This window comes from Tyto alba, unplaced genomic scaffold (genome assembly GCF_018691265.1).
Source record: "Tyto alba isolate M040663 unplaced genomic scaffold, T.alba_DEE_v4.0 Super-Scaffold_10, whole genome shotgun sequence".
Lineage (NCBI taxonomy): Eukaryota > Metazoa > Chordata > Aves > Strigiformes > Tytonidae > Tyto > Tyto alba.
Genome location: NW_024881262.1, coordinates 1,841,976 through 1,868,273, shown reverse-complemented (window position 1 = coordinate 1,868,273; position 26,298 = coordinate 1,841,976). Strand labels below are relative to the sequence as shown.

Genomic DNA, 26,298 nt, shown 5'->3' with positions numbered 1-26,298 from the left:
AGGACGGGGTTTATGGAGCCAGCACCTCTTCCTAGCAGGGATTCTCCAGTTTCTAATAAAAGCTCTTTTTCCCCTCAGTAGGGGTATAACTAGAGTTCCTTGTCTTCCTCTGGTCTGCTTTCACAAAAATCTAGAAACCTTGCTATTTTTGAGAACTTCTGTCGAAGCTGGTTTGACAGCTGTCCAAGGCGGTTCAGGCACTGGGGCAGAGCAGACAGAGGCACCGTTCTCTTGTCCTGAGAGCGGGACTAAAACCAGACTGGAACGTGTGTACGCCAAGAGAAAGATGGGGCGGGGGGAAAGTCTGTATTCAGCAAATTTAAATCCCAAGTCACCCTGAAAACCACATCATACATGAAGGATTCCTACTGTTCTCTATGACTGACAAAACAAAGTGATTATGCTATCAAAACGCTGTATCTCCAGACTGCTGTTTGCCTGCTCTTTCACGGACCCGAGACCTGGAACCAAGGTCCCAAGTGCCACCTCAACCATATCACCACGGCAAGGGTCGGCCTCAATCCACCATTTCACCTCTACCACTTGGTAACAATGGAAGAAAAAAACCCTCCCATGGCTGCTGGGCTTTTTTGAATCAAAAGAAAAAAAATGCAATTATGAGTTCTATAATGAGCTGTGGTAGGAAACCTGCCATCAGGCTTGCGCTACCAGCTAAGGACACCGCGTATCTTATTCCTCAGTGTACCTACGTAGCACTTGAAGTTTGCAGGTTCCTAACAGCCCACTTCTGCAGAATCAGGGAATTTTTCAGCACTTCACACACCCACACGCTCGCGGGATTTTCATTAGTGCAATTTATAAAACACATTAACATACTGAACAGTCATCTTCTGGAGCACCAAGAATCACCCAGCAGAGCCCAGTCTGCAGCAGCAGCCCCTCTGTCCGAGCCCTCAGCCCTGAGCTTTCACCCACACTAATAACTTAGGACAAGCCTAAACCAGGAGCCTTGATCTGGCGCTTTCAAGCCAGCACAGGTTTTACAAGAGTTTAATTGTTTCCCTGTGGTATTAAAATTAAGCAGGTAGAACACTTACTCCTGTTTTTTCAGAGTATAAGAGGGAAGTAACTCCTTCAAACTCAGGCAATCCCCGAGACTGATGCAAGAGCCCCCAGCCCCTTATTTCAGAGCAACTTTAATTTACATAAGTCACACGTAGATTTCCAATGGCTGCTGAGACGCGGCCCCCTGCAGAAACCGCTCTGTTAGCCGCTTCCTGCAAGAGCACGGTGCGAGGAAGAGGAGCTGAGCATCCCACGGCTAGCACGGGGTGCAACCACCTCCGAGAAGAGCCCACGGGAGCAGCCCCAGCCAGGAAAGGGGATTGGAACGGTCAGGGAAAAGCGCGACATAAAACTTAAGCAGGGACCAACTGAGCACTTCAAAAAACCCATCAGAGCCATGTTTTCTTGCAAACTAGATGAAAATAGAACAAGGTGTTTATCCTACTACAGAAGCAACTTGAGACAACTTGTCGGGTTTTAGTTCAGAAGTTGCGTTACTGAGAAAAAACTTCAGCTTTATGAAGACCCAGGAGTCATTTTGGCACCCCCAGCACACAGCAGCTATGCCGACCCACATCTTTTTGCCCCCGTCGTCGCAAACCGGACACGGGACGACGCTGAGGGAGCAGCACGACCCCGGGGGGGGGGGGGGGTGACCAGGGCAGGGAAAGAGATTCCGAAAACCAACTTTTCCTCTCAATTTAGCTCCAGGAGCGACCGTCCTCGTCGGAAGGCCCGAAACGGCGCGGCTGAGTACTGGGAGAGGTGCTGGGGAGCACCCCCGCCTTTGGGTTTGGCGCCGGAGGCAGCGCAGGCCGCGCAAGGCTCAGCCACGCCGTGAGGCGATATTTTAGTTAATAAATAAGTAAGTAAGTAAATAAACAGAAATCCCATCGAAACACACGCGCACGGCGCGAAATAAATCCGTTGCCTCAGCACCACCGCTGCGGTGGGCTGCGAGGCACCGGCCTCCCGCCGTCCCCACGGCCGCCCGGCCCCGCTCCCCGGCCCGCCCGCAGCCCCTTTCCCCGGGGCCCCGCCATGTGCCCGCCGGCCAGGCCGGGCCCGGCCCGGTGAGCGGCGGCACAAAGCGCTCGTCAGGCCCCGGCGGGCAGCGTCCCGGGCCGCACTGACCTTGGCGTCTCCGTTGCAGAGGGCCATGGGGGCTGACCGGGGCGCGGCGCCGCCTCCGACCGGCGGGAAGCGGCGGGCGGCCCCGAAGCGGGGAGCGGGGAGCGGGGCGGGGGAAAGAAAGGGCCGCGAAGGAGAAGGAGCCGCCGCCGCCGCGATGAGCTAATGCCGCCCGGCTGCGCCTCCGCCGAGGGGAGGAGGAGCCGGCCCGGCCCGGCCCCGCGCTCCGGCGGAAGGGGCGGAGCGCGGGGCCGGGCGGTTTGGGGTCAGAAAGTGGGATTTCGGGGTTCTGGGTGGGGTGGGCAGCGGCGGTGGCCGGCTGAGTTCCCCGAGCTGGGCGGCACAACCCGGCTGGCGGGATTTGGGCGGCAGGGGCTCATTTCTGCCCGTTTTGAAGCCGCAAATGACGGCGGGAACGGAGGTTTATTGTATTTGTATACTGTAAATATTTGCGTGTTGTGAATAAGTGGGTTTTCTGTGCGCCACTACGGTAGGGAATAAAGCGCGACTTCTGCTCGGGTGCAACGTCTCAAAAGACGCTCAGGGAAGCAGCTGCATCAGCGAAAGTCTCCCTATAACGCTCCCAAAATATTTTTAATACCCTTCTCCGAGCTTTTAAAATTATTACTATTCTTAGAGGGAAATAAGCGTAAGAATTCAAGCTACAGATGGAATTACAAACCAGTACCTGGTGCCACCGTCAGATGTCAAGCAATTTTGTCCTAAGGGTTATGTAAGTTTGCGATTTTTGTTCTAAATGCCTTAATTGCGTTATGGCTGTCGTGGGTCCTTTAAAAATTAAAAAAAAAAAAAAATGAAGAATACTTCAAGTATTAAAAATAGAAGTGAAACACATTAGATCTTTCTGTCGATCTAATTATCATGTAATTGTATGAATGGGTAAAAGAATGAAGAAAAAAACCCCAAAACTAACACTCGCTTACTTTAGTTCTTACCGATTTGTATTTGTGTTAGCACAGGGGAGCCAAATGGCAGAAGAAATGGAACGTTGTTGTTCATATTCACCCAGTATTTACCGTTGGCACAACACCCCCGTTTGCCGGCCGGCGGCGGGCGCACACCCGCCGCGGAAGGGCTGGAAGCCTCGGAGGTGCGCGCTGCTGAGGACCCACAGCAGGGCCGGGGGAAGCCCGGGGGAAGCCCGGAGGCTCCCGGCTCCCCTCTCCCCTCTCCCCGCCCCGAGGCGGCCGCTCCACCACCGGGGACCCGGCCTTCCCGCCGCCATTGCCCGCCCGCTCCGTCCCCTCAGGCTTGAGGGGGCGGGGCGACGGCCTGACGTCGCTCCGCGGCGCACCAATGAGGCGCAGCCACGCCAGCAGCCGCGTGCCCGGAAGGGGCGGGGCGGCGGCGGCGGCGGCGGCCGGGCCGGCTCGCGGCGTCTCCTCAGCGGTGGCGCCCGCTCACGCCTCGGTCGCGCCGTGTCGCCGACATGTCGCCCGCTATCGCGGCTAAGGAGGGCGGCCGGCAGCGCCGGGCCGGGAGCCACCAGCACTGTCTGGACGTGAGGAGCGAGGCGCCGCCCGCCCTGGCTCTCTGCGGGGACGGGCTGCCGGGCGGGGAGGCCGAGGCGCTGCTGCCGCCGGAGCCGGGGGTGAGGGGGGCGCGGGGGTGCCGAGCGGAGCTGGGCAGTATCCTGCTGCTTCTGGTGCTGTACGTACTGCAGGGCATCCCGCTGGGGCTGGCGGGCAGCGTCCCCCTCATCCTGCAGAGCAAGAGCGCCAGCTACACCGACCAGGCCTTCTTCAGCTTCGTCTTCTGGCCCTTCAGCCTCAAGCTGCTCTGGGCCCCCTTGGTGGACGCTGTCTACCTGCGGGGCTTTGGCCGCCGCAAGTCCTGGCTGGTGCCTACGCAGTATGTCCTGGGGATCTTCATGATCTACATGTCCACCCAGGTGGACGTGCTGCTGGGCGACGGGGAGGGCCGGGGCCCTGACGTGGTGGCCCTCACTGTGACTTTCTTCCTCTTCGAGTTCCTGGCAGCGACACAGGACATTGCGGTGGACGGCTGGGCCCTAACCATGTTGTCCAGGGAGAACGTGGGCTACGCCTCCACCTGCAACTCCGTGGGCCAGACGGCCGGCTACTTTCTGGGCAACGTCCTCTTCCTGGCCCTCGAGTCGGCCTCCTTCTGCAACAAGTACCTACGGTTCCAGCCCCAGCCTGAAGGGATTGTTACCCTCTCAGGTACTGCCTGGGTACCGCTGGCCTGTGCGTGCTGATGCTGGGATGGGGGATGCTTCTTCCCTGAGCCTGGACCAAAGCTCCGCTCAGAGCAAGCGGTGGTTTGGCGCTGTGAACTGAGCGGTTGGGTTTGTCCCCGGCCCATGAGAAAGCACAGCCTGCCCGGAGGCTGGCGGGCTCCTCTGATACGTGAACTTCCAGTCTTCTCTGGCCTTAATAGTGTGGGAAACCTGCCTTGTCATTAGCTTGGCTGACTTAAGCACTTTGGAGAGAAATATTTTTCCCTCCCCCCCAGTTTAATGACTGTGGAATAGATTATTGTTTAAAAAAACACAAACCAATCAAAAGCTGTGCTTGTTTTTGAGGAGGCCTTTTAAGAACGTCTCCTTCTGGGAGGAAGGAAAGGGGGGGGAAAAAAAAAAAAGACTCTTCCAAGATGGTATTGTTCACAGAAGTACAAATGACAAGTGCTTAGGGTTGGCCACATAGCCAATTTTTGAAGGAAGGCAATATTTTAGTAAATTAAGAGGTGTTTTGGTTTTACTTTATTGAATTAAATGGAGCCTTGCAATCCAACCGTAACTAGCTGTTAGTGTAGGGATGTCTTCTATTTGGTGGGTTTTGGGGTCGTTGGGGGTTTTTTCAAAAAGGTTACATGTGGTGGTTGATGTTAGGCATCTTGCCTAGAAGATGCTTAAAATGCACGTGTTTTGGTTGCCAGGTTGAGCTTAGCCAGCTCATCTTATGGGAGGATGGGGAAAACTGGCACCACTTGTGGTCGCAGTCGCAAAGTGACCATGGCTAGCAGTGAAGAGTAAATTCTCATGGTTCTCATTTCTTTTCCCTCTCTTACACTGATTGCTCTGCCTGTATCATGTAAGAGAAAAGGTATGACAAAACTGATTTGAATTGTTTAAAGGCTAGTTTTTGCTTTCTATCCTGTACCTATTTTTATCGATAAATCCAGCTATCAGTTTCCAAGACTGCTCTACTTACTTTGTCTGCGCAGCTATCACAATTGCTAACTAGTCTTCCTCTTTCCTTCCTGTTGATAATCCCGTGTGTGGTCTAGATGTCAACAAGCAGAGAGTAGTCCTCAAAGTGACCCTGCTGGTTTATTGCTTTCCTTTGTTTTCCCTTACTGTGTAGTTAGTTCATCGCTGCTGGCATGTCCCTTCCCTCTTGCTGCAGTGGCACTGACATCTTTTACTGCTGATGCAACTTGCATATCACTAGTGTAGTTAAGAGCTGGTTTGTCTATACTTACCTCCACTGTCCAGGTTTTTTGTTGTTTTCTTTTCGCAGTACTGTTTTGTATAAATGGATTTGTTACTATTACAGGAGTGCTGGCTTTGGGAAGAAACAAAACAAAACACACGTTATCCCAAAACTAAAACACACCAATGCAACCTGTTTAACTTGTCCTGGAGTGCTAACCTGGGAGGATTAAGAAGTGCAAATAACTCTGACACTATAGTTGCAGGATATGTTTTTTTTGGGCTGGTAAAACTGGCTGAAAGAAATTTCTGTTCCCTTGTTCATGTGACTGTGTGCCACAATTTGCTGTGTCCACATTTTTCCCGAAGGAGCTGTGGAGCAGCAGTACTGTAAACCAGCTCCCTGAAATGAGGAGACTGGCTCTCTGGTCCTAGCACTGGTAGTAACGGGGCTCGTGATGAGCCCGTTTGGGCAATTAAAGCAGCAGAAAACTTCACAGTTTGAAAAAGTGAATAGTTTTTTGCCAGTTCAGATCTCAGAATGCTTTTGTTGTAGGCTGAGTGCCAGCTTTGTGATCCCAAGTCAGCTTCAAGTTGATGAGAAGCAACAGCATTTGTGTTCACATTAACTTCAGGAAATACCATGAACAAAAATAAAACCGTTCATCAAAACAAATGCTGTGTTATATAGTTTCAGGCTAAAGTTCTAGAGAGGAAAATGAGGAATAGATTTCACTGGGCTTACTGTTTGTGCTAGCATGTATGAGTTTAGCATGTTGCTGTTCAAATCACTTTTTTTTTTTTTTTTTTTTTAAGGAGGGAGGGTGGGGAAGCTTACTAGGTTTGTTGATTCCTGTCCAGTTCGCCATGCAGTCACACGAATGCCTGTTCCAGCATGAAGGAAGAGAGGTGAAGCGCGAGTGCGGGAAGCAGGTGCCCCCCAGGGCAGCCCAAACGTACCTGGGCCAGGGACTGCAGAGTGCCCTTTCTCCTGGGAGGGGATGTGTGGCTGTAGAATTGCTTAAAGCCATCGTGCAGAAAAACCTGTACCCCTGTGCACACCTCCTGGTGGTTATTTTTCCAGCCTGGTCAGTCCCTGATCTAGTTTAAAAGTTTGCTTTGCCCCAACACAATGGTTTCTTTTGTTAGTGATAGTGTAGGGGAGAGACAAAATAGGGACAGGGGGAGGCAGCAATGGTGACACCAGAAACTTTGCGCTAGAAATTCCTTGCGTGAACTATGATTTTAAAGTTCCTTTGCTTTTAGCCTGTTAGTGGACTTTAAGGTACGCTTCCTTTCAAATACCGTATTTTTGTGTAAACTGCCTACAACCACACACACAAAAAAATTCTCTGCATTATTATATATGGCTTTTTTGTTGTTGGTGTTGTTTTGTTGCTAGTCCAGCCATTGCACTGCTGTACTGTAGCTGCCAGGGGTGACTTGCTCGAGAGTATTCATGCAGTGATGCTCAAAGCTATTTCTATTCCCGTCCTCGCACTGTAGGTCTCTCACTGCGGTGATAACACTCAGTGCTATTATTAGAGTACCACTCCTGAATGTCTTTTGTAGACAGTAGCTGTGATAACATGACTCTGAAAATTCACCTTTTACTTAAAAAATAGATCAGGGTGCCTTTTTTTTTAACAGAGGAGAAAACAAGCTGACAGCATTGGTTAGAAGATCTTATTTGCTTTAGAAGAGGGAGAAGTAGCTGGTATGGAAGCAGCAGAAAATGGTTTGAAATGCCTTTTTATCTTTACACTGAGAATGGTAGGATACACCTAAAGTAGTCTTTCCATGTTTTCTTCCATGCTTGTTGTACTTGTTCTCTTCTGGTGCATAAGAAGCAGCTAATAATTGACTAAATCTTTGCACTGTCTTTGCCCTTTCACCAGCCCTCGCTGCTTGCTTTCAAGTCACCGTGAGGCTTCTGGAGTTGCTAGTGACCAGGAAGATAAAAGGCCTTACCCTCTGCATGCTACTGAGTTCTTTCTTGCCTCTTTCATGAAGGTAGAGGATAGGATTATTATAGATTAATCAATTCACTAACTCAAAAAGTACTTGCCATAAAATATTGGTGTGTTTTTTACTATCACTGCCTTCAGATCCACAATTTAGCAAATATCTGCTTAAAATACAGCACTTAAAAGTTAGCAAGTAGAATATCTGCTGAAAACAGACATATTTGAGTGACTCTTTAAAACAGTGTAAGAACCTCCCTTAGGCCATCTTTACACTCATAAGTATAAATCTTTGATTCCTTCAGATGGTGGGTAGGTATTATGTAGGGAATACAGAGCTGAGGCACGGAATGGTTACAGGGCTACACAGTAAATCAGCTGGAGAGTTGTGACTGATTTCTTCCTCTGAAGTTTTTTCCCCCATCTCCTAAATGTGGAAGGTGGGTTTTTTTCTCCTTTATCAGCTTTTAGTGGTTGTATGTGTAATCCTTCAAAGCTTTCATTTTTGTTTCTGTTTCTCCTCTGACATGCTCATTGTGGCAATAATACCCAGAACCCCAGGGAAGGGACCCGCTTTGCTGCCGCTCTTCCGTCTCAGATCTCGAGCAAACGTGGTTATAGAGTGAGGGGCGAGGAAGAGCAATGTCAGTGACTGTACATAGCGATGTGCTTGTGCTTTGCTTTTGTTGCCTGTTTTAGGGAAGGTCAATGAGTAATGTTTTTATTCCATTTTTTATTACTAGGTTTATATTTTTGCAAAATAATTGCATTTTAGATACTCAGTGAATTGTTAATGAAGCGTTGATGATGGCTGCTAGAAAGATTTAATTATTTTTTTTTTTCCTACCCTCCAGATTTCTTGTTTTTCTGGGGAGCTGTCTTTTTAATTACCACTACACTAGTTGCCCTTTTGAAAAAGGAAAACAAAGAACTAACACCAACAAAAGAGGAAACAAAAGGCATCACTGATACATACAGGCTGCTATTCTCAATAATCAAGATGCCAGCAGTGCTTACTTTCTGTCTCTTGATTCTCACAGCAAAAGTAAGTAAATGTGTGTATGAGTTGTTAGATGCTGATGATATCGGAGTCTGAAAGCTTGCTGAGTCCCTGCGATGTAACTTATTTCTTAGTTTTGCTAGTGGTTGTCATTAGAGTTCTGAATTTTCACATGACTTTTGAAACAGAATTGCTTATATCATCGTGCCAAGAAGGGCTATACAGCAGAAGACATTTGTTTGAGCTTTTGTAAGTTCACCCAAGCATTAAAGAGAAGCTTGACTGCAATCTAGTGTTAAAGTAATTTGGTTTAAAACATTTGTAAACAGACTCTGTAGTCTGCAGTTAAAAGGACAGAAAGTGTTTCTTTTAACCTAAATACTATTTCCAGAATCCGCAAGTCTGTACAAACTAGGTTTCCATGGCTTCTTGTAGGCCACACTGGATACCAACAGCAGTTAAGGCACGAGCACGAATGTCATTGCTGCGTTCAGTGTTCTTGGTATAGTTTTGGCACTGCTGACAGTAGGAGCATGCAAGTGTAGGACACGGCTCAGGACTTCCTTGGAAATCAAATCAGAGGCAGAGGTGACTTGGACTCGATCACATTTCTCAACTTACTTAATACCGAGTAAACTGAATTCCTAGCCAAACTATCACTGCTTTCCCCAGTTTATTTTGTCGAACTTGTCTTGCAGGTTGGATTTTCAGCAGCAGATGCTGTAACAGGACTCAAACTGGTGGAAGAGGGAGTCCCGAAAGAGCACTTGGCTCTGCTAGCAGTTCCAATGGTTCCTTTACAGATAATACTGCCTCTGATTATCAGCAAATACACAGCAGGCCCCCAGCCACTGAACACATTTTACAAAGCCATGCCTTTCAGGTAAAACCAAACAAATCTCATCTTATAGAAAGATAGTAATTTGTGTATTCAGATCAAGTAGAGGATTTCTTGTGTAGCGTTCTAACTTCCCGATACAAGCAGGTATGTCAGAATTCTCCAAGTAAGTTGAACTGTGTGTCTTGTGCCTTGAAGATGATTCCCGTGGTATCATAGATAAGAAAGCAGAGCGTGAGGTGTGTTTAAGATGCACATACGACAGCATTAGAGCAGTGCTCTCCTGCTCTTACTCCGTGTGGGTAGTTCCTTATTCGTGGATCGCTCTGGCTGGATCTGGGACTGTGTAAGATGAGGTGCCAGAACACCCGGATGGGTCAGCTGGTGCATCTGCTGGACTCGTGCTTCTCTGAGCTCACTGAGTAAAAGAAGCTGAGTTAAGCTGATGCAGACAAGGAGACATTTTATTTGTGTTAAGTGTTTCATACAGGAGTTGGCTTGTGGAATTGTAAACCCAATTAATCCATCAAATTACCTCATGCTGTTACTCAGTAAATCATGTAACATGTCTGTAATGGGTAGCCATTACTTCAACATGTTCTTATACAACTATGTATGTTTTCACAAAAAAAGAAAAAAAACCCAAACAAACAAACAAAAAAAAAAAAAAACAAAAAAAAAAACAAAAAAAAAAAAACAAAAAAAAAAACAAAACAACCAACCAACCAAGGGTAGATCTTGCTCAGGCTAAATTTGGTTGGATATCTTATGCATTGCTTTCTACAAAAATAAACTTCTGTGTGAAGGAGCAGGGGAGAAAGCTAGTATAGGAGATCTGGCAGTGAACTATGTTTATACGGAAGACAAAATTGTTGAGGTATAAAATGTTGACAGTTTCAGTGCTTGTCAAATATTTAATATCTAATTCTACCTAAGGTAGAAATAGTTGTACTTTTTTTAGATACAAACTGTTTTAATGTATTCTGTATATATAAACGGTCGATAGTTGCTTTGTATCAAGGAAACACATGGGAAAAATTACTTGAATGACAAATTCTCTTTCTTACCCCTCCAGACTACTGCTTGGTCTGGAATTTGCTTTTTTGGTATGGTGGACTCCTCAAGTGAAACATGAAGGAGGATTTCCTGTCTACTACTATGTTGTAGTATTGTTGAGTTATGCTTTACATCAGGTAACGTACATTGTATGTGGGAAGGGTGGCGGGGGGGGGGGTCTCATGTTGATTGCCAAGAGGACTATAAATGCCACTGCCTGCTTTTGTCCTCAGTTACACTAGAATTCCGTTTATGGCTGTATTTTCTTCCGATACTCTTGCCAGTATTATTTCTCCCTCTTCCACATGCTCCACTGGATATCTTCTGGGGAGTACCTTTTACCTGACCAGATCTGCTTTTGTTTCCCAGATTATTTTTTGTTCCCCAAACCCAGAAGCTCAAAAGCATGATGGAGTTGGAGGAATCCCAACATTCTGCTGAGTTTCATAGACATGATGATGATTGTGCATATTTTGCAGATCCATAAATTTATGTGATCCCGGTCCTAGAAAAAATACTTGATTGATTTTGGAAGAACATTGTAATGATCCGAAGGCCCGGAAAACAAACGCCTGGTACGAACTGGGCTTTGGATCAGAACTAAAATATATGCAGTGCCTTGAGAGTTGATTTTAAACACGGACGTGTTCTTTTTATATGCCATTTCAGTGGGCCTTATTATACTTCAGTTTGATAACTCAAGTCATACCTGTGCATGTGAGGCAGAATCCATTTCAGCATGACTTGAGACAAGTGGCAATGCTACTTCCTGGTGTTAGTAGAGAGGCAGACTGCAGAAGTATTTCCTCTCTTCTGCAATTTTAAGCCGTTGGCATTTTTTTTTCAGTCAACGTTTCTAACTTCAAGTAATCCCTTCGAACTGTTTTTACATTAGGGTTTTTAGTTGTCATTGCCTGGAACTGGGGAGACCTTCACTGCCCTGTGGGTTTCCTTACCTCTCCCGCAGATCACGCTGTATAGCATGTATGTTGCCATCATGGCTTTCAACGCCAAGGTCAGCGATCCGCTGATCGGAGGGACCTACATGACGCTCCTAAATACTGTGTCAAACCTGGGGGGGAACTGGCCTTCCACCGTTGCGCTCTGGCTTGTGGACCCACTCACGGTGAAAGAGTGTGCTGGGGCCCAGGAACAGACCTGTGGAACTACAGCTGCTGCAGAAGTAAGTGTTGGAGGCTGTGAAGGCCTCCGTTCAATTATTTCTCCATGAAATGGCTTCTCTTACTGCTTTTTCACCTTTGAAAACCTTCGCAGTGCAGAGTTTACGCTTAAAAGCTCCCACTGATTGAGCTCGTTTTCCTGTCTGATAAAACCAAGTCTGTTTTTATCTGTACCCTCTTAATATAACTAACGTTTTCCCAAAGATCTGCAGTCGCAGAGTCTTGCCTGTTTCATTCTGGGCTGGGATGAGAAGCTGGCGGTTGAAGCACTAGATTGGTGCCACTTTCTCTGCGGTGTAAGGAGGCCGTAGTTACGTTTTGGAGAGTAAACCTTGCGAAGCTCAGAGCTGTGTGATTAGGCGCTCTGTTCTTGGCAGGCCGGCTGTCCCCCAAGTCCCTGAAGTTTTGTGGTAGGTTTTTGTTCCTTCTGTCTTTCTGGAGGCTTCCTATCCGGATACCTTGATACCTTCTCCTGTGATGTTACTTTGCTCTCCGTCTTTGATCTTCACTTTCCGCGTGAAACTGCGTGGTGTGACTGGCTGCCTTCCCAGTCCCGGGGAAGAGAACAAAGAACGTGCTGTGCTGCTGTACACAGATCAAACAGCAGGACACAAATCTGCTTGCAAAGCAAGGTTTCAAATTCTCCTTCTCAGGAGCAAACGAGAAAATTTAATGCAACTGTTTGAAAGAGTGGAAATGTTTGGGGGGTTTTGTTGGGTTTTTCTTTTTTCCTTACTCACGACTGCGATTTATTTCACTCTTGATTGCCAGGACTCTTTGGGATGTGGAGGTTCTCTAAATAAACAAAGTGTTCTAGGACTCAGACGTGACTTGTTTGAAGTGGAGTTGCAGTTTTTACTAGTTGCAGAGGGGAAACTGCTGCAGCATGCACTTTTTCAACCTGTCTCTCCTTGGCTTGCCACTAATTAGGTTCCCTGTGCCTGGGCATTTACTGAACTCAAGTCCTTCTTCCTTTAACCTCACTCCTCTGATCTTTTCTCACATCCTCCCAGTTGGTAATGTTCCACCACCACTCCCTTCTTATTCCTAATCTGACCTTGACACGTCTCAGAATAATGAAAATGCTGGCAGAGCCTCAACTCAGAGGATTGATTTATCCTGGGATTACAGCAGTATGGAAAGCAAAACAATAGCAGAAACGATCGTGTGCTGTACACCTACCCTTTAAATGCTGGAGGTTGTGTCTTCTAGTTCTACAATTAAAAAACATTCTGGGCATGTTTTTCCCAGAAATGTGCAGCATTTTGTACTGTCCATTTGCAGATTCAGTGTGGTGAGATGCAAGGGTATAATTTCTAAAAAAGCAGTTTGGATGGCTAGGAAAAAAAAAAAATCTCGGTCTTCATGGTTTGAAGAACCGTGGTTGCACTTCCAGGCCAGCTTGAGACAGCTGGACAGTTTCTGTTTTCTTGAGTTAGACCCTTGGGCCAATATGTTCCATTTCCCAAATGGTTTATAACTGTTTTGTTACTTTTCATACTGATGGTAAGCTCAAAAGCCTTTCCTACTAATTCCATAAGAAACAAGCGAGAGGAAGCAAGTATACTTAGTCACGAGCAAGTAAAAAACAGTGGATATTTAATGCCTGCTTTCTAGAAGTCTGTGTTTCTGTATCTCCCAGAGAGTGCTTAATGCATCAGCTTCTGCTTCTGTGTTTCAGCTTTGCACAAAAGCTGGTGGCTCCTGTGTGACGGCCTTGGACGGTTACTACGTGGAATCTGTCGTCTGCGTCATTCTGGGATTTGGCTGGTGGTTCCTACTTGGGCCAAAATTTAAAAAGCTGCAGGACGAAGGACAGTCTTCGTGGAAGTGCAAGAGGACCAATTGATGCAGTTTAAATATTGGATGGACTAGCAAGGTCATTTTAGTTTTATTACAGAGACATATCCCATAATCAATAAACAGGAAAATAGGTATTTTTAAATGCCATATCGCTGAAAAAATGGGTGGCAGAGCCAGTGGTATGTTTGTATGTGATACCACTTGCCCTCCCAATAGGGAAATGTAAGTTCAGAAAGTAATTGTTAAAAAATACCACCTACGTACTACATACATATCCCCGAGCTCTAGCTTCCGAGTCCTGGTCTGCATTTCCATCTCCTAACTGTGGAAAAGCTAACCCTGCCCGTCTGTCGGAACGGCAGCGCTGCCCGCTGAGTTCCAACTCTGTGCAAAGAGAAATGACCTGACCCAGGGAAGGATGTCAAAGGCATTTGGACTTGTAGGTTAAGTGTGTTGTACTAGGGAATTCCTTGTGGGAAGAGAAACGTTAAGATGTCTGGGGGCTTTGTTTCTTCTCACTTTCTGAACTGTAACCACACCTCCAAGGATGAAATGTTTCAGAGATTCTTTTAAGTGTATTTTCTGGCTTTTATAAGCTTTAAAGATTTATAAGAAAATATTTTTATAAACAAATTACCTTTGTTTAATTTATTTCTGCTGTTTCAAAGCATTTTGATTTACATTCAAGGAACTTGATGAAAAATTGCTGTGAGGTAGGACTTGAGTACCGCACAGTACTCTACGCCCTGAGTCCTGAAGATGCAGGTGGGTGGCGCAGCAGCGAGCGCACAGCAGGCTTCCGCAGAGGGGCACGCCGGCCTTCCGGCAGCGGTGGTTGGTTGAGGGCCTGAACTGATAGTGTTGGCTCCTCTACGGCACTAAAATTTGAACATTCAATTTCAAAATCAGTGGGAAAAACGTGACTTTTCCCAGCTAGGGGGAAGAAAAGATGATCAGTGCCTTTGAAAGTGATTTGGTGATGACCAAACTTGCCAAGTTCCCAGTGAGTCCGTGTACGACTTGCTGTCACAGAAATCAGATGAGCTAAATCCTGTGGTAGAGCTGCTACGGAAATTTATTACTGATGCTGTGTAGTGGAAACATTCCTGTTGCATTTATCAAAACCCACTCCTCTCCCGAGTGCCTTAGTGACGTACAGCAAGCGTACTGTGCGCCTAGAGAGGGGGCACTTGGACACCGTTGGATGTATACAGTACATCATTATTAAAAAAGAAAACTATTAAAAATACCTTTGGAAGGTACATGATTTTCTTTTCCATTCCGTGTTTCTTGCCTTGTCAGTGTTGGAAGTATTGCATCCCGAGCTTGGCGGTCCAAACTCTGGAGGGGGTTGTGGATCTTTTGTTACTGTATGTTTCAGGAAAAAAGTAAATCCCTACCAGCTTTTGACTGACTAGAGGTGCCGTGCGGGTGTGTACAAGGTGTCTGCATAACCCGAGGAGTAAGAAGGTGTCCAGGTGAGGCCGGTGTGTTCGAGTGCTGCCTCCCCCTCTGTCCCTGCCCCTCTCCCTGCTCCCTCATCCCCTTGGCGCTCAGTGGGAAGACCGCAGCACGGGCTCACAATTTTGTTTCAAAGTCAGCGAGCTAAATACAGTCACTTTGGTTTTACTCCCCAAACTAGAAGTCTTCCAGTTGCAGCTCTGTGTAAGCACAAAGAGAAACAGTCGTTGCTTTGTAGTCGAAGGTGGATTCATCTTCCAGTCCTACAGCCCCTCACCGCATTAACTAAGCACGAGGCGCTTCGGTTCTGGGTCTTTACTGGAGCAATGGGCCGCTTTAACTGCATCTTGTCTGTACCTAGAGAAGTTTTTTTTTAACTTTTCTGACTTTCAGGAAAAAATTCTCAAGTGCAGAATACGGGAAATGAAATGACTAGGTGGTTTAGAATTGGCTTTTTACTTTGCAATTTTGTTTCACTATTTCTGAAGGTGCCAGTGTTAATAAAGATGGGTTGCAGATTGCTTATCACTGTATTAGATGATCTCAACCACATCAAAATTAAACATAAACTCCAAATCAGTAGTGATGGGTATGGAGTGTGACTCAGATTAAATAACTGTCTCCTCTTTTAAACTAGAGAAACAATTGATGGATTAGTTTTTTAATCTAGGTTGCTATTTTGTAATGCAAGTCAGAAACGTTGCTGCTATACCAGCTGCTTAGCAGGTTGCTGAAATGAACCAGTAAACTTGTGGTCTTGCTAATTTTTCTCTCCCAATGCTATTTTAAAGTGAAATAATTTATTTTGTTGAAATATTAGAATTATTGTAGGCGTAGATATCTTTAACATTAAAAAAAAAAAAGCGAACAAACAAACCCACCTTTTTAAAAAGACAAGAAGAAAGAAGCACCCCAACCTCTTCCTGGTGAGTCTGTTGCTGAACTGGGAACTGGAGATGGTGGATGGTACCGGGGCTCCGTGTCCTGCCTGGCAGAAATTGGATTTTTGTAGGCAAAGGGCTTGTCCTGGTCTGGCTTGGGGAGGAGAGGTGGAGCCCGGCTCTGCCCCGCGGTGCCCGTGGCTCCTCGGAGCCCCTCGTTGCTGTTTCCCAAGGCTGCCTTCAGCAGGCAAACACCCGCGCTCCAAAATTCCCTTTGGCAAGCCCAGCGCCCAGAAAGAGGGGCTGGAGGCAAAGCTGAGCTGCGGGAGGTGCCCCAGCTGCTGCTGTGCCAGGGCCCTGCCCGTCCCACCGCCGGCGGATCCCTCCACCACCCGCCCGGCGTTTGGCCCCCGGGACGGCCGCCGGAGGGGCTGTCAACGCTTCTTCCCTTTCCATAAAAGCCTCTCGTTCCGTTGTCTTCCGGGTTTCGCAGGGTGGCTGCTCAGATGATTTTTGAGCAGATAAAATAGGGGAAGAGGAGAGTTGTGTCGCTGAGGAAGTCAAGAGTCCTTCCCCTGAGGAAGGCAGAGCCTCCCCCCGCGGCGGGGAGCGGAGCGGCTGAGGCTCCGAAACAGCGATATTGCCCGACTCTCAACCCACCCCTGCTGAGGCAAAGCTAGCGTTGTCCCACCATTTAGCAGCATGTAGCAATATTTAGCATTTTGCCCAAACATTTGGCAATATTTAGTTTTTTAGCCAACGTACAAATTGTAGCAAAGTTGGCAGCGTGCGTCCAAATTGTTTGGCGATAAGTTACGGTTTTGCTGAAAGCAAGGTTTTGCACTATTTCTATTTTTGTTACTTAATCTTAAAATCTTCCCATCCAGTAGATAAAGTGAACAACTACTGCCTTCTATGAAAAAAAAAAACCAAACAAAAACCAGAACAAAAAAAATCAACAAAACAGGAGTAGTATTTCCTTGCCCAATTTACCACATAGCTGGTAATTTAAGAATTGTTTTAGTCTGAACCTTAGAGAAAAAGTTTTGATTCAAGTGTGGGGTTTGCTGCCTTGGATTATAAATGCCCAACTAAATCTGCTCTCTCCCTGAAATCCTGAGTTGTGGCTGTTATCGGTGTCGTCTCGTATGTGGCCTGTTCAATACAGAAACCCAGAACGGGGCTGAAATGGAAGACTTGTGTAAACGTAAATCCAGTTTTATGTCCTTGTCCGATTATGTTCTTACAACGCCTGTATTTCTTTGAAGACCATACGGGTGCATTGCACAGATGGGCATTTGATTCAGCTGGGGGAAAGGGCTGGCTTGAGCCCTTGGGTGGTGAATGACGAATATTTGTTAGTTTTGAATTAAGGGAGAGGAATAAACAACAGTGCTGAATAGCGGAATGTTCCAAAGTTTGTTTTTGTTTTTTTTTTTTTTTTTTTTTTATTTTTTTTTGGATCAGGCCGAGCCCTGCCCGGAGCCGGCCCGCCCACGGCTGCCGGAGCTTTGCTTTGAAATTCGGTTCCGTCCTGCAGGGCCCGACCCTAAAATCCGCGTCCCGCTTGTCTCGTGCCCTCCCCGATTGTCCCGTCCTTGTACCTGTCCCCTTCCTGGCTCCCCGGGTGTCCCGTCCCGGTCCCCGCCCCGGCTCCCCAGTTGTCCCGGCCCTTCCCGGGTGTCCCCTCTCCACCCTGGGTGTCCGGTCCTTGTCCCGGTCCGGGTGTCCCCTGTCCCGGTCCGGGTGTCCCCTCCCCGGGTCTCCCGTCCTTGTCCCCGTCCCCTCCTGGTTGTCCCTCCCCTGTTGTCCCGTCCTGGGTGTCCCCCTCCCCGCTTGTCCCGGTCCGGGTGTCCCCTCCTGGTCGTCCCTCCCCGGTCGGCCTGGCCCGGGTGTCCCCTCCCCGCGTGTCCCGTCCTTGTCCCCGTCCCCTCCTAGTTGTCCCTCCGCGGTTGTCCCGTCCTGGGTGTCCCGCTCCCCGGTTGTCCCGGTCCGGGTGTCCCCTCCTGGTTGTCCCTCCCCTGTCGGCCCCGTCCCGGTTGTCCCCCGTCCCCGCCCCGGTTCCCCGTTCGTCCCGTCTCCTCCCGGTCGGCCTGGCCCGGGTGTCTCCTCCCCTGTTGTCCCGTCCTTGTCCCCGTCCCCTCTCGGTTGTCCCGTCCTTGTCCCCGTCCCCTCCTAGTTGTTCCTCCGCGGTTGTCCCGGCCCGGGTGTCCCCTCCCCGGTTGTCCCAGCCCGGGTGTCCCCTCCCCGGTTGTCCCGTCCTTGTCCCCATCCCCTCCTGGTTGTCCCTCCCCTGTTGTCCCCGCCCCGGTTCCCCGTTTGTCCCGTCTCCTCCCGGTCGGCCTGGCCCGGGTGTCCCCTCCCCGCGTGTCCCGCCCTTGTCCCCGTCCCCTCTCGGTTGTCCCGTCCTTGTCCCCGTCCCCTCCTAGTTGTCCCTCCGCGGTTGTCCCGGCCCGGGTGTCCCCTCCCCGGTTGTCCCGCCCTTGTCCCCGGCCCCTCCCCAGTTGTCCCGGCCCCTCCCCGTGCCTGGGGGCGGGCGGCCATGGCGGAGCGGCGGAGCGGGGCGGCCGAGGGCCTGGCCCGTCTCTCCGAGTGGGGGGACTCGCATCTCACCCTCCTGCGGGTAACGGGGGGGGGAGGCGGGGGGCAGCCCGGCGGAACCCCGCGGAACCCCGCGGAGCCCCGCTGAGCCCCGCTCTCCTCTCCCCGCAGAGCCTGAGCGCCGGGATGGCGGTGGCCGGGGCGCTGGTGCTGGCCCGCAGCGTGCGGATGGTGAGTGCGGGGCCGGGGGGGGGCCGGGGGCTTCTCGGGGCTCCCTGCCGGGCCGGGGGGAGCTGAAGGGTCCGGGCCCACGGCGCCGGGTTCCCGCGTGTCCCCTCCCAAACAGCGGTTCCGCGGCCAGAACCGAAGCACCTTCCTCACCCCACCCCACCCCCCCACCCATTTTTTCATTTATTTTGTTTTTTTTCCCGAACTCCCCAGCTCGTTGCGCAGCCCCCCCCCCCCCCCCCCCCCCCCCCTCCGTCCTCATCTCACGCCTCCAGGCCAAATACGCAGAAATGGAGGTGGTTTCCTCGTCTCTTTTCTACGCAGTTCCATGAACAGAGCTGCTTTTTGACTTATTTTTAACCAGAAGCTTAAACCGTCCCTCGCCTCCTGCAGTGATGGGACCAGGGCGTGTGCCAGTGCTTCCCCACCAGCTCCAGGCAAAGGGCCGGGCAGCAGCGACCCTCTCCCCCTTTCTTCCAGCTGTTTAAAAAAATAGCTTCCTCTGGTCTTCCCTCTGTCCGATTCCAAATGCAATTTGCTATGGGAGAACATTTGTGTACAGTTTTTACTTCAAAATTTTACCAGAAAGTCTGAACTACAAATGTTAACAGAATTTTTTTTTTTTTTCTCTTTTGCTGGTTTGGGGTTTTTTTTGTGTGTTTTTTTGTTCTGTTTTGTTTTGGTTTTGTTTTAATCCAAGGGCTTGTATTAACCAGGTTGTTGGAGCTTCCAGGGCATATGAGATCAGACTGGAACAAGAAGTTTTACAAACTTCTGTTTGTAAAAACCTTCAGGCCTTCTGCCTGCAAGGTCCTGGATTTCTGTTTTCCTGGCGGGAGACCGTATGGATCACAAGTGGGAAGGTGTTTACTGAATAAACAACATACAGGAGAAAGGCCAGGGGTGGTTTGCTTTTTTAATTTCCAGCAGACGGACACTTTTTGCAGCTCTGTAGGTCAGTGGCCTGCGAGAAGCTTCGTCCAGTCACACCTCATGACCCCGGTGGCTTCAATTCTGGGTGGCTTTAAATCCCTGTTAGTTCCGCAAATCCCAGTGCTTGTCCTTCTCTCTCCACCCCCTGAACCAGGTGGCTCAGTCTTTGCTGCTGCCGAGCTTTGTTTTCCTGGGAGATCGTGTAACTGTCCCTTTGAATCCTCCGTGAATCCAGGGCTGTGGTATCGAATTTAATCTCCTTGTGATCTGTTCAGGGTGTACACCTGCTTTTGTCCCCTTCCTCTTTTACTCCCTTATCAAAGCCCGTGTTGTTTCTGTCCTCCCTGCTCCACCTTTGTTTCCAGTGTGTCTGTTCTTTGCTCGCATCTAACCAGGCCTTGGCTTCCTCTCACCCCTACTCTGGCACCATTCAGGCCACTTCTAAAACACTCTTTTCATGTTGAATCAAGTGAATTTTCGTCTGCACTGCTCAAAAAAGCGTCGGTTTCTGTTCTTTCTCTAAACCCGGCTTTCATGCCCACCCCTCATACTGCAAGTCCTGGCAAACAGGGAACATCCCGAAGGGTCTGGAAGGGCTGGCACGGAAGGGCTTCTGCAGCTGATTATTATTAAGTATATATACTTGCTCATGCAGTCTCAAAATCGATCTGTAATTTGCCAAACTAGTTTAAGAGGTTGGATTTCATGTGATTGTCACAGCTCTATATTAAAGAAAAAAAAAAAAAACAAACCAAAACTGTCTTGCTCTTCTTCCCATCAATAGACAACAAAGTTTACAAGCGCCTTGGATATACCTGTGGCGTTTGTAGAAAAGAATGTGAAATTGAGGGGAACGTTGCATCGCATAACCGAGGAAGGCCTGGAAGTTGAACACATTCCCATTAGCGTTCCTTTCCTCACGTCGATACAGAGAAAATGTAAGTAAAAGTAGGTGAAGAACAAGGGTAGGAACGGAATGTTGTTCTCGGTGTGTCTGCGCAGAGCAGGCAGGCGTGCGAGGAAGGGCTGAGGAACAGCTCGGGCTCTGCCGTTTGGGCTTTCTGTGCTTTACAGGTGGGGAACGGGGGAGTAAAAGACCGCGAGAAGACCTGTGGGGAGAGCTTGCCAATCCAGTGTTTGTGCTAATAAAGCCTCGTTATCGTGATACTCTCCTAAGAATCATTATCGTGATATTTTTCTGGCAGCAAAAGGTAGCGCACAGGCCGCTTATTTGCGTGCACAGCTCAGCCCCTTCCAGGCAAAAAGGCCCTGTTGGGATTGCGCTTTAGGGGTGCAAAGCCATGCTCCTTACAAACCCATTCTCACTGGGAAGTTTTTCTGTGACTTCCATCAAGTCTGAGAGTCACAGGTTTGCTTTGCAAATACCTGCAGACCCTGGTGCTTCTTGCCTATTGTTTCCACCCCTTCAGATAACAAGCACTTCTTTCTATTTGTATGCAAAATAAAACAAACTAGCTTCAACCACTGACGAAATCTTGAATTAATTTTTTTTTACTGAAGGAGAGATGGCCCCAAAGTCTTAATTTCTACTAAGTAGTGCTTTGGGGAACTAAAATGGATTTTTTTTTTTTTTTTTTTTTTTTAAAGACCAGGGATGTGAATTGATTACCAGCAGCTGAGGGGCTGTGCACAGCATGCCATTTCCTTCGGCTGCCGCGGTCAGTAAGGAAGTTCTCTCTGTCTGCAACCAGGGCAATCGGAAGGTTTTCTGCTGGTGAGGCTTGCCGGGGTGGAGCTGGCTCCCAGCGGCACGGCCTGGTTACGGCAGGAGTTGAGACCCAAGCAAATGGTGTGGTTCCAACTTCTCGGGAGGGAGGACTCGGCACTCGAGTGCCTTGTTTTAGTAAATAAGGTAAATATCGCGGCAAAAATTGACTTTTATCTGCAGTTTTGACTTTAACCGAATTGCATTACCACAGCCATCTCGCTACGTTGAAGGAATGTCATTTATAATTTCTCGATCTTGGTATAAATTTTAAACGTCGCACTTATAAATCCGATTTCAAGACCAGCGTTTTTGCAGACCGATTTGTGACACGAGTGTATTTCTCTGTCGGGCTGTGCTAGGCTGTTTGTGTAGTCCGGCTTAGCCTCCAGTTTAGTCCATGGGATGTCCTCTCACAAATGTCTTGCATTAGTATTAGCAGTCAGCTGGGTTCATCTCAATTTTTAACTCGTTCTGACGGAGTTAGTTTAGCCACAAGTAAAGCTTGTACCTCAGAGAGAGCTGACACAAAATAAAGAAAACTGTTTTAAAGGTGAATATCACATTTATCGTGCCTTTTTATAGGGTCAGTTTCTTAGCGTGTGCTTAAATGAAGAGATCTTGAGGCAAGGGCTTGGCAGGACAGCACATATTGAAGGACTGCGTCACGATTCCCGCCTGCACTGGAAACTTCAGAAAAGGCTCCTTCGAGCAGAGTTAAAGGCCTTGAAGAAAAATAAAGGAATATGGAAAGAAGAAAGCTACTCGGAGAGAATTAGAGATCGTATAAACAACAACAAATTTGTACAGACACTGAAACAATTTGCGAGCTGGGTAAGAAGCTCTGTTTCAAGGTAAAAAGGGAGACTCGCTTGGAGGAACACCAGCTACCTACGTTACGTGCTTCATGTAACGTAGAAGTTTATGGTAAAAAACTGCCATAATTTTGAGGGTCCCTGTCTTGAACGGAAACCCCATGGAGTTTCCTAACGCTGTATTATAATCCGTGTGGGATGGAATTTTAGTAGTAATATGCACGCCACAAATGAAAACATTCTGAAGCTGACCTCTTCCACAGTGAAGTCCCAAATTAGTTGTCCAGTTTGCCACCTGCTAATTCCCTACCCAGCAGTGGAGAGCCCGGTTTTTAGGAGGTGCAGAGTGTTAGTTACAGCGCACGGCCTTAAATGCTTCTCTCTTCCGTGTCATAGCCCACAGGGGATGGAAAACTCCGTTTCAGACCTTTGCAAAACTCGTGCTATGTTTACACACCAGCATTTTGTTTGAATTCTGGTTTTATGCTACTTCTGTGTATAATCTGTGTTTGAAAAATCTTTCTTCTTGAATAATGGGTTTCGTTGTTACCGATGTAAGAGGTAGTTTGTTACAGTTGATCTTAAAAAAGCTGATAAGGTCATAACAACTAAAGTTTCTCAGGGGAAAAGCAAAATCACTTGGTATATCAAAGAATATAAATTAGTATGTCAGTAATCCAAATTTTTAGAAGACAACATTCACTTGAAGACAAAAGACCTATGCTGTTTTTTTTCTGATGGTTCTATAAATATCTAAAATTAGATGAAAATAAAACTTTAACATGAAATGTGAAAAGGTGGATCGTACTGTGTGAGGAGCTTAAAGTCTTGTTTTATTTTTGATATGCATGTTAAGTATATGAGTGTAGTATTATTTATTTTGTAAATAGAATAAAGATTATGCTCATTGTTATGTTTCATATACCAAGCACTTGATCTTTGTGCAACCTCCCAGAGCCCCACTATTTATTTAAAATGAAGTGTTTTACAGATTTCCCTTCTTTCTGTCTGATTCTTTGCCAATGAAATATGAGAGAGAAGAGTGCGGTACAAAAAAATCTTAATAGCCGAGCATCGCTTGTCTGACAATTAGTTGCAGTGTCATCATTTTCTCTGCTGACTTTTCAGGGCAAAATTGTGAATCCTGAGATCCTAAAAAAAAAAAAAAAAAAGCAGCTTTTCCTCAGCTAGGAATAGATGTCAGTGCTTCTCTACTACTTTTGCTACTGCGTCCTCTTGGGGTGAGGCTGGTTTTTGCAAAGCACGGTGAGCAGCTCGCCATGAATTTCAGTGTTGGAAACCAATGTTGGGGGCGGGAAGCAGCTCTGGGGGCAGAGGCAGACCTCAACAGGAGCTGGAAAACAGGTATCTCTGCCTGTTTAAACAAACAAAAAAAAAAGTAAATAAGTGAGGCATCTGGTTTTGTGCATTGTACACTGGAGGGCTGGGCCAACCACTGCTGTAGTACTTGGACATAAGCAAAACATAAAGTTGACTTTTAATGCAAAACTACAAATTCAATCGCATCAATAATCCACTTTTCATGGGGGATTATAAGTATTCCTGTTCCTACATCTGGTAAATCAAAAGAGCTTTTCCAAACTTGGCATAATTGTGCAGTTATGACAGTTTTTTTCCTGTAATAGTTAGATATAATTTTACCTGGACTTTGAGCTTCTGTTTTGTACATGAGTCATAGGGGGATTTATCACAAAAATCCACCGTAAAGGTGAAAGGTCTCAGGAAACCGCATGCTACTTTTCTAGTGAGCAGAGGTGAGGTGTGGGCGAATGTGAGTCAAGTTTGTTCCCTCACAGCCTTGCCTCTTAGCCATTTTTACCCTTGGTGGAGTTCAGAAAAGCTCTAGAGATTTTTCTAAATCACAGCAAATTGCTGTATCCTTTCTGTTGGCTTGTGGCTCGTGAAGGATTCTTAAAGGGTGGCAATACAGCTGCTTTATCACTTACGTAGAGGAAGGCTCCCTTGGGACTGAACTCAATTTTTAAAGTTCCTTTCCCTGTACTGGTGGCAGTGAGGTAATCTAACAAATTATTTCAGAAGGAACTAGGGAGAGGAACATCGAAATCTTTGAATTCAGGCCCCTGACCTCTTTTTCATGTTGCACAAGACAAGAGCTTTTGGTGATGAGCTCTTACTACGGTTCTTGGCCAGAATATGAACCCGAGGAAGCAGCTTCGTGTATGGGGTTGGTGCTGTAACGGACAACGCTGGTCTCACAGAGAGTAACTGAGTGGTATGGGATCTGGGATTGCAGTGATAAATGATTTCATGAGAGTCATCTCCTGTAATTATTTGTTAACGCTCTTTTCCTTATCATCCAGGGTTTATCTGTTTAAAAAAAAAACAACAAACCAAACCAACAGCACGCCCGCCCCCCTCCAAAAAAAAAAAAAGACAACTCAGTTCAAAGCTGTGCTTTCCATCTGTGCAAGGTTTGAGAGGTTGCAGATCTTGTCTCCGTGGGAGGCCTGTCTATTGAAAAAGCGGTACCAGGAGTAGAAACAAATAGCTCTGTAGAACCGAGCTGAGGAACCGGCCGCGAGGTTGGGGGAGAAGCAGCACTTTACTCCATTAAATGGCAACACCCCGTGCTGACTCTGAGGAGCACAATCAGCCGCAGCAGCAATGCACGTCACAGTACTCCCAACCAGAGGATGCAGTTCTTGTGTGATTAGGAATAAGGACAAGAATTAAACTGTGCAGCTCTTGCGCCTTTGCCCCTGCAACTCCGAATACGCCGTGAGCAACACAGCATCTTAAAAAGATCGTAAGGAGGGAGAGGAGAGGTCTCCAGATGGCCCACTAAGAAAAATATCTCCAGTGTTGCCCAGGCTTTTTATTGCTTGTGTGGCAAATGGTTGTCATAAACATCACCAGCCCTCTTTGGAGTTCATTGCGATATCCCCGCTCTTCCCTGCGTCTGTCAGAGCTCACACCCGCTGGTTCCCTATAAAACACACCTCAGTCACCCATGGGGACACCAGATAGATAAAAAAAAAATCATTCGCGAAGCGGAGTTTTAGGCTTAACCTCCTGCACCAGAGGTGTGTTCCCTCACGCCAGGAGGAAGCCCAGAGATTTCGGTGGCTGCCCGTACACTTCAGGGAAAAAAAGGGCTGCCGAAGTGCTGGTTATCGCCTCCCTGCCGCCAGCCAGCGTAGGTGAACAGCCCTGGAAGTTCATCTTGGATTTTTAAAGGGGAAAAAAAAATGAAAAAAGATGAGTGAAACCCGATGTTTTCCCTCCGCTGTGGGGACCCCGGCCCGCCGGCGGGGGCTGAGGGCTGTGAGGGCGGGCTGTGAGGGCAGGTGCGGCGGTGGCCGCCATCCCGCCCGTCCCCAATGGCGCCGGCGGGGCGAAGCGCAGCCTGAGGGGACGGCCTCGCGCCCTCCGCCCGGCCGGGGGGAGCCTCCGCCGGGCCCCTCGCCCCGCGGCAGCCGCGAGGCGGGACGGGCAGCCGTGAGGGGCGGCGCGGCGCCCCGCCGGCTTCCAGCCGGGCACACAATGGAGCAGGTTGAATAGGAGCGGGCGCGGGGCCCGCCGCAACACCGGGGCTGGATCGCCGGGCTCAGCCGCCGCCGCTCGGCCGAAGGGGCGGGAAAAGGCTCCGCTCCGGGCGCGGCGTCTCTCCGGGTTTCCCCGGCGCTGTGTGAGCCGGAGGGCGGGCCGGGGCGGGGCGGGCGGCAGCGCCGTGCGTTTGAACGGGAGAGCAGGTTGCGGGCGGCGGTGCGGGACGGGACGGGACCGAGCCGAGCTCAACGCGGCGGCCCGCGGTGAGTGCGGGCGGGACGGGCCTGGCGCTGGGCCCCTGAGGGGCGGGTGGGGGGGCCGGGGCTGCCCACCCGCCCCTCAGGAGAGCTCCGCCGCGCTTTCCTTTAGGGAGCTAATACTGGCTTTGCGCGGTGCTTGCCCCCGAACGCTGAGGGTTTAGAAGTTGTAACTTTTTTTTTTTTTTTTTTTTTTTTTCCCCGGGTGAGACGTTCGGATCGGTGAGGTACTATATATTCGTTACGCTCGCTTTTTATAAAGAACCGGCGACCTTCCCTTCCCCCGGAGGCGGGCCCGGCCCGGGGCACCCTCGGGGGTCCCCGCAGCGCTGCCGGTACCGGGGGGCTCCTCCTCGGTACTGCCGCCGTCCCAAGGGGCCGCTCCAGCCGTTGCGTTGGCCGTATTTGTTTTGTTGGTTAAATAATGAATCACACCGGGTAAACTTCCAGTCGTCTTTAGGGCTCTTTGCCCCCCCCCCCTTTTTTTTTTTCTTCTGTGTGTGTTGGG

At 48.6% G+C, this 26,298-nt stretch overlaps 4 protein-coding genes across 7 annotated transcripts in view; 3 read left to right on the top strand and 1 right to left on the bottom strand.

Annotated features, from left to right (window-relative positions):
- GMPS (guanine monophosphate synthase) overlaps positions 1-2,370 on the bottom strand; it is a 28,203-nt gene extending 25,833 nt beyond the window's left edge. The window contains exon 1 of the mRNA XM_033000043.2: positions 2,161-2,370. Within this exon, the coding sequence (XP_032855934.2) occupies positions 2,161-2,187 (27 nt within the window). The 5' untranslated portion in view covers positions 2,188-2,370. The remainder of the gene's footprint in view (positions 1-2,160) is intronic.
- Positions 2,371-3,527: 1,157 nt separating this feature from the next.
- Positions 3,528-17,176, top strand: SLC33A1 (solute carrier family 33 member 1). 2 transcript variants are annotated; one of them, XM_033000040.2, is made up of 6 exons: positions 3,528-4,361; positions 8,394-8,584; positions 9,238-9,422; positions 10,453-10,570; positions 11,401-11,616; positions 13,296-17,176. In XM_033000040.2, exons 1-6 carry the CDS (start codon positions 3,608-3,610, stop codon positions 13,461-13,463), a joined length of 1,632 nt encoding a protein of 543 aa, XP_032855931.2. In that variant the 5' UTR covers positions 3,528-3,607; the 3' UTR covers positions 13,464-17,176. The 2 variants fall into 2 exon arrangements, with proteins under 2 accessions (XP_032855931.2, XP_032855933.2); XM_033000042.2 differs by lacking the exons at positions 8,394-8,584; positions 10,453-10,570.
- A 1,095-nt stretch (positions 17,177-18,271) lies between these two features.
- CUNH3orf33 (chromosome unknown C3orf33 homolog) lies at positions 18,272-22,995 on the top strand. Its single transcript, XM_033000101.2, has 5 exons — positions 18,272-18,382; positions 18,472-18,531; positions 20,246-20,399; positions 21,174-21,334; positions 21,773-22,995. Exons 1-5 carry the CDS (start codon positions 18,302-18,304, stop codon positions 22,043-22,045), a joined length of 729 nt encoding a protein of 242 aa, XP_032855992.2. The 5' UTR covers positions 18,272-18,301; the 3' UTR covers positions 22,046-22,995.
- A 2,726-nt stretch (positions 22,996-25,721) lies between these two features.
- Positions 25,722-26,298, top strand: part of PLCH1 (phospholipase C eta 1) — an 84,060-nt gene continuing 83,483 nt past the window's right edge. For all 3 annotated transcript variants that reach the window (XM_042799736.1, XM_042799710.1, XM_042799704.1), the window contains exon 1: positions 25,722-25,796. The gene's annotated coding sequence lies outside the window, so the exon portion shown is untranslated. The remainder of the gene's footprint in view (positions 25,797-26,298) is intronic.

Coding starts and splice junctions, on each gene's coding strand:
- SLC33A1 (XM_033000040.2), top strand. CDS start 3,608: ATGTCGCCCGCTATCGCGGCTAAGGAGGGCGGCCGGCAGCGCCGGGCC. Junction 8,585..9,237: donor TCTTGATTCTCACAGCAAAA/GTAAGTAAATGT, acceptor CTTGTCTTGCAG/GTTGGATTTTCAGCAGCAGA. Junction 11,617..13,295: donor GAACTACAGCTGCTGCAGAA/GTAAGTGTTGGA, acceptor TCTGTGTTTCAG/CTTTGCACAAAAGCTGGTGG.
- CUNH3orf33 (XM_033000101.2), top strand. CDS start 18,302: ATGGCGGAGCGGCGGAGCGGGGCGGCCGAGGGCCTGGCCCGTCTCTCC. Junction 18,383..18,471: donor CGCATCTCACCCTCCTGCGG/GTAACGGGGGGG, acceptor CTCTCCCCGCAG/AGCCTGAGCGCCGGGATGGC. Junction 20,400..21,173: donor CACGTCGATACAGAGAAAAT/GTAAGTAAAAGT, acceptor GTCTGCAACCAG/GGCAATCGGAAGGTTTTCTG.